Source organism: Onychostoma macrolepis, chromosome 13 (assembly GCF_012432095.1).
Source record: "Onychostoma macrolepis isolate SWU-2019 chromosome 13, ASM1243209v1, whole genome shotgun sequence".
NCBI lineage: Eukaryota > Metazoa > Chordata > Actinopteri > Cypriniformes > Cyprinidae > Onychostoma > Onychostoma macrolepis.
The window spans coordinates 27,667,309-27,673,992 of NC_081167.1; the positions used below are offsets into that span (position 1 = coordinate 27,667,309).

Below are 6,684 nucleotides of genomic sequence, written 5' to 3' on the forward strand. Positions count from 1 at the left end.
AGGATCTGCAAGGAGGAATGGCAGAGGATCCCCAAATCCAGGTGTGAAAAACTTGTTGCATCTTTCCCAAAAGACTCATGGCTGTATTAGATCAAAAGGGTGCTTCTACTAAATACTGAGCAAAGGGTCTGAATACTTAGGACCATGTGATATTTCAGTGTTTCTTTTTAATACATCTGCAAAAATGTCAACAATTCTGTGTTTTTCTGTCAATATGGGGTGCTGTGTGTACATTAATGAGGAAAAAAAAAAGAACTTAAATGATTTTAGCAAATGGCTGCAATATAACAAAGAGTGAAAAATTTAAGGGGGTCTGAATACTTTCCGTACCCACTGTATATATATATATATATGAGGGTTATTAGTATACTTTATTCAAAACTGTGTTTCTTCATCTTTTTTTCTTTTCTCTTGTTTTTTACTCTGTTTTGACTTTTTCATTATTATTATTTAAAAAACAGAAATTATACCACAGTATACAAACACTTTCAGTATCTTCAGAAGATTTCACATGTAACAAACAAGAAGAAAAAACAGACATTAGCAAAACAAACGAATAAATTAAATAAATACAAATATGCATGTCATTTTATTAATAAATATAATAATGAATTGTATGTGTATAATAAAAAAAAGTTAATAATAAAATTAAACAGAAATATTGATAAGTTGATGGAAGCAAATGAAACTCAACAAACGGAATAAAAAAATACTGTTTCAAAAATCTATCATATTTTTATTATTGCTATTTATTATTATTTGCTGTCTTACTAATATGGCAAGGAAAGTTATAAGACAACGGAACTACATATTAGATCATTAGAGCGCAGTCGAACTGAGATGCGTGACGCACTTCCTCTTTGAAAGAAGCAATGGCGTCTAGCGCAGAGGTAAACAAACGAACATTAACTTTAAGAGTTAAGCTAACAGGTGCCTTTATGGTTTATATATTATATATTATTTTTGATTAGCAAACATTACTCGTGAAATGATCGTTTTAGCGTGTCGTTTTTTCAGAACGCTGTTCTTATAGCCGTAGCTAAAGATGCTAACATCAGTCTCTGTGTGATTAATGTTGTTGATTTGGTTTGCTAAACGTGGCGTGTGAGATTTCACTGTACTGATTATGTTTCAGCTATCACTGAAATGGCATTATTAAGCCTTGTATGCGGTACATTCACTGTGCAGGTTGTTGCTCCCAGCAATGAAGAGGAAACCACAGACACTCCAGCAGCACAGAAGAGAGTCGAGAGACTCAGAAAGTTCAGAGAGCTTCATTTCAAGAGGGTAACTACTGCACAGTTTACCTCACATCAGTGGAATCCATGAGCCCAGATTATTTATTGAAACTAATACCCAGTTTATTAATGCCCTGGTATTAACATCTATCCTGAGTGACATGATGTCCAAATGTCTGGGTTTTGGCTTCGTTTTCATATGGACATGCTCTCTACAGTCCTCCTACATTATATGAATGTGTATTTACGTTGCTTTCACTGTACTCCGTAGAACCCACTTTCTCACAATTACCACGATTGGTTGGTTATGTACAATAAAGCATGCAATTGGTCACATTGCGCTTTCCTTTAGCAAGAATGAAAACAATAGGAAAACAAAGCCAAAACCCAGACATTTCAGGCGATTTAGAAAACCTGTCCAGGACGTATCTGGGTAAAAAAAGAGGATGCATCACAAATGGTAAGATGAGATCTGATTTTTCACCTGGTAGTAACATTCTTCTGCTGTGGCCACTTGTGTTTGGATTTTAAGACAAGACTGTACAAGCAAACCATTGTTTTTTTTTTTCAAATTTATTAAAGGGATTTCCCCTTGAGATGATCATGTCATTTTCGAGGGGGTCCCTCAAAGACATTTGAGACATTAGCAGACTTTTTATTCATACACTGCTCAAATTTGAGATTTTGGGCTATGTTGCTTTACCCTATTCCCCTGTGGTATCTTGCCTTAAGAGGAAGACATGACATTTGTGCTGAGCCATGTGTTGAATGAATCCTTGATATACGTCATGTGAAAGGACCTTTAGCGTAGTTGGTGTAGACTTAAAGCAAACTCTGTGCTGACATTGCAAGCCATTGACACACAGCACAATAGAATCTGCTCTATTAACATGTGTATGAAATGTGATTGCGTTCTGTTGATAGAATGAGGCTCGTAAGCTGAATCATCAGGAGGTGGCGGAGGAGGACAAGAGGCTGAAGCTGCCGTCAAACTGGGAGGCCAAGAAAGCCCGTCTGGAGTATGAACTCCTGGTGGACCAAAAGAAGAAGGTACAGTATCAGGTTTTAAGCCTGTTGTTTCTACTCCACCAAACAGAGTTGCAAAAATAATGATAACACAAACACTACATGCTGTTTGTGAATGGACACACATAGTGACCAAACTCACAAAGCTGACACACTGCTTTAAAAGTTGTATTTAAGTTGTACTGTTTAAAAAGTCATGTTTTGTTTTTTTTCTGTACATAATTGTTCAAATGTTTGGGGTCAGAAGTCGTCAGCTAGAATAACTTTTATATTTGAATATATTTTACAATGTAATTTATTCCTGTGATGCAAAACTGAGTTTTCAGCATCATTACTCCAGTCTTTGTTGTTAAAAACAGTTGTGCTGCTTCATATGGAAACCTTTTTTTTTTTTTTCAGGATTCTTTGATAAATAGAAAGCTCAAAAGAACAGCATTTATTTGTAATAGTTGTTATTTCCAACATTAATTTAATGCATCTTTGCTGAATAAAAGTATTAATTTTAGAGCCCAACCCTTTAAACTGTAGTGTATTTGCTGTCATTTGGCCTCTCTGCTCTCTATGTGCCAGTATCGGCCATTAAAAGCCCCGTATCAGTCAAGCACTTATTCTGATTCTGTGGCTTGTGAGGAGGAGTATGTGAAGCTGTGAGTTGTTTGTTTGTCAGGAGTGTGCAGAGCAAGGTGAGGACTACGACCGTGTAAAGCTCCTGGAGATCAGCGCTGAAGATGCAGAGAGATGGGAGCGAAAGAAAAAGAAGAAAAACCCAGACCCAGGATTCTCAGGTATGAAACACTCGTCAGGTTAATGAGGAGCCTCACTGATTGGCTGAGAGTGAGAGGGAATGTGGCTGCCATGTGGGATGATAAACATGTGAAAATGAAAACATGCAGAGCTTGTGTTTCACGCCTGGTTATCATTGGTTCTGGTAATTATTATCATTTTCCTTCTGCTTCTCCCTGTAAGAGTCCCTTTCCCCTCTCAGACCCCCACAGATGGATATGTGTTTGTATTCATCTCTGCCTGTGTGTGTGTGTGTGTAGGCTATGCTGAGGCCCAGCTGAGACAGTACCAGAGACTGACGAAGCAGATCAAGCCAGATATGGACAACTATGAGAGACAGAGAGAGGAGTGGTGAGACTTTATTTATACTCATTCTACTTCAAAAAGATACACACGCTAGTGGAGCTGGCTGTTTTTAATACAAGACTATGGACTGATACTGGAAACAGCCATTATCAGTAGTTCCTGTATGTGAGACTGCCTGAGCAATGACTTTTTATTTTGTCATATGAAGATTTTCTGTCTAATAGTATAAATAGCGATTATAACGTTCCTAGTGAAGATAGATATTTAAAGGGAAAATGAAAATAGAGACCAATTTTGGTCTCCAATGATAATTTTTGAATTTGAGACAATGATGTTTTAACAAATATTGTGTAAAATAAGTGTTCATTTCTTTTCCTAGTTTTTATTTTTTTCTGTTACAAAGTTTGGGATCTGTAAAATAAAAAAAAAATCTCTTATGTTTACTAAGACTACATTTTTTTTAATCAAAAATACAGTAATATTGTGAAATAATATTATAATTTAAAATAACTGTTCTCTATTAGAATATTTTAATCTAATTTATTCCTGTGATGCAAAGCTTAATTTCCAGTCACATGATCCTTCGGAAATCATTCTAATATGCTGATTTGCTGTTCAAGAAACGTTTATTATTATTATTATTATTATCAATATTTATTAACAGTTGAGTAATTTTTTTTTCTGGATTCTTTCGATGAATAGATCCAAAGATCAGCATTTATCTGAAATAAAAAGCTTTTGTAACATTATACCGTTCAAAAGCTTGGAGTCATTATCTTTTTTCTTTTGGTAAAGAAATTATAGAAATTAATACTTTTATTTAGCAAGGATGCTTTAAATTGATCAAAAGTGATGATAAAGACATTTGTAATGTCACAAAACTTTTTTATTTCAGATAAATGCTGTTCTTCTGAACTTTCTATTTATCAAAGAAACCTGAAAACTTGGCTGTTTTCAACATAATAATAATAATAAAATGTTTTTTGAGCAGAAAATCTGATTATTACAATGATTTCTGAAGGATCATGTGACTGGAGTAATGATGCTAAAAATTCAGCTTTGAAATCACAGGAATAAATTACATTTTAAAATATATTAAAATGGAAAACAGTTACTTTAAATAGTAAAAATATTTCAATTTTACAGTTGTTGTTTTTTTCTGTACTGGATCAAATAAATGCAGCCTTGGTGAGCAGAAGAGACTTCTTTAAAACACATTAAAAATCTTACTGTTCTAAAACTTTTGACCGGTCGTGTATTTGATTCACAAATCAGTGTTTCTATGATTATGATAAGAAATAAAGCCTAAATGAAGTGCAAAAATCAAATTCTACTTGTGTAATGATAAATAAATAAAACACTCTATATAAAAAAGCTGATGATTGTCTCTTTTGCTCCTAGTGGAGAAGATTTCCACCCCACCTCCAACAGTCTGATTCATGGCACTCACGTCCCGTCTAAGGAGAGCATCGACCGCATGGTGGATGACGTGGAGAAACAGTAAGAATCTGTGTTTGTGTTCACGCAGGGAATCTGTTAGATGTTCAGATCTAATCGCACACCTCAGCGTTTCTCCATCATATTTAGTGCAGATAGCGGCTCTTCTGAATGTGATGTTGCAGCCAATTTTAGAGCGCTCTGAGAGCACGGCCTCCTGTGTTTGTTCCTCGCTCCAGATGTGTTTGTGCCGTTGCGTGCCTGTCTCGCATGGATGTGTGCGCTAGCGAGGGTTTGTTTATGTGCGAGACGGCATTCTTCTATTTTGGAGGAGCTGCTTTTAGCTTCTGAGAGACATTAGACAGGGCTATGGCTGCCAGATCGTGACGCACAAACACGCTTTGAAGATTTTTGAAGAACTGTCTGTGTGTATGTGGGGGGCATGTGTGTCTCTTTGATGGACTTTGAAAACTGACATTGTCTGTTGAAGCATCAAACTGGGAAATGAATGGCTGAGGAGTACAGCTGGGTAATATAGTTGGTGTGTGGTGTTTGCCTGATTTTGCTGGCAATATTGTGAGTGATGTGGTGATTTTTATGTGCTGTATTTGACCATAATGTTTCCTAAAGTCAGTGTCATTTTACTATCATTTATCACATTTATGAATTATTTGAAATAGCTTTTAAGTTTTCAATTTTAATTGTATTTTTTAATTAACTTTTTGTTTGTCATTTTTATTAGCTTTGTTTTTTATTTAAATAAAATAATAAATATAGTCTTAGTCTACTTTATTTTGGTTGATAAAATGTCTTGTGTTTTTCTTGGAAAACAGTTTCCAGGATTATTTTTAACTAGGTTTTACTGTGTTTTATTTCTTGCATTAAACATTCTTTCTTGCATGTGTAATCTCCATAAATGTCTCCTTGTGTGTTTAGGATTGAAAAGCGCGCGAAATACAGTCGCCGCAGGGCCTACAACGACGACGCTGACATCGATTATATCAACGAGAGAAATGCTAAATTCAACAAGAAGGCTGAACGTTTCTACGGCAAATACACCGCAGAGATCAAACAGAACCTGGAGAGAGGAACAGCCGTGTAACTATGGAGACCGTTACTATGGATTCCACCCCTCCATCCGCCAAGCAACCAGAAATCATGTACAAATATTTTTAAGAAATGCTCCTTTGAGATTGTTCTTTTCTGTAGTGGTCTTTGTGACTTTTTTTTTTTTTTCTTAACAAATTTAATCTTTGTATTTCAGGCACAAATATTTGCCTGCAGTGTCAATGTTTTACTGAGTAAATTCGTTCATTTCCTCAGCAGTTGACATCAACTTCAATAAAACAAAATTGATATGAAAAACAGTTGACTTCACAGTGCCTTATTAAGTAGTCCAAGCGAGATTATGCCACAGCATTGATGCATCGTTGATTCTGGTTGGTTAACAGATGTGACTGGAAAGTGTTTTGTTGTTGTTTAACGCAAAATCAAATTTAAAATGAAAAACATTTTTATTTCCAAATTGGTATCTGGACAGCACTCTCATGCAAAGTGATGGTCATGTGAAAACATACTGTTTGAAACATTTGTGATGAAACAATGCCTCACAGTTTAACTTACTGCTTACTGTTTAAATCGCAGTACTTGGCAGTATACAGTATATACTGTATGGTATTCAGTTAGTAGTAATTGTAGAGAATAGTTAGTAGACAATAGTTTAGTTATAGACAACGGCAAGGTTATGATGTAGTAGACTTGAAGGCATTAGAGTTCAGAGATGCACCATGGGGTACTTCACCATGTCACGGTTTTTAATGTTAACCAAAACTATTAAAAACTGTTTTTAATAATGGAAATAAAGCAGAAATAAAATAAAATATAAATACTACAC

General features: G+C 35.2%; 1 protein-coding gene across 1 annotated transcript; it reads left to right on the top strand.

The window, feature by feature from the left end:
• Positions 1-813: 813 nt before the first annotated feature.
• Positions 814-6,141, top strand: syf2 (SYF2 pre-mRNA-splicing factor). The gene is made up of 7 exons (XM_058795938.1): positions 814-890; positions 1,189-1,287; positions 2,163-2,288; positions 2,932-3,049; positions 3,308-3,398; positions 4,755-4,853; positions 5,727-6,141. The coding sequence occupies exons 1-7, from the start codon at positions 873-875 to the stop codon at positions 5,890-5,892; spliced, it is 717 nt and encodes a 238-aa protein (XP_058651921.1). The 5' UTR covers positions 814-872; the 3' UTR covers positions 5,893-6,141.
• Positions 6,142-6,684: the final 543 nt, after the last annotated feature.

Excerpts from the sequence above, each read along its gene's own strand:
- syf2 (XM_058795938.1), top strand. Across the intron at positions 1,288-2,162 it reads GAGAGCTTCATTTCAAGAGG|AATGAGGCTCGTAAGCTGAA; the intron begins GTAACTACTGCA and ends TTCTGTTGATAG. Across the intron at positions 3,399-4,754 it reads GAGAGACAGAGAGAGGAGTG|TGGAGAAGATTTCCACCCCA; the intron begins GTGAGACTTTAT and ends TTTTGCTCCTAG.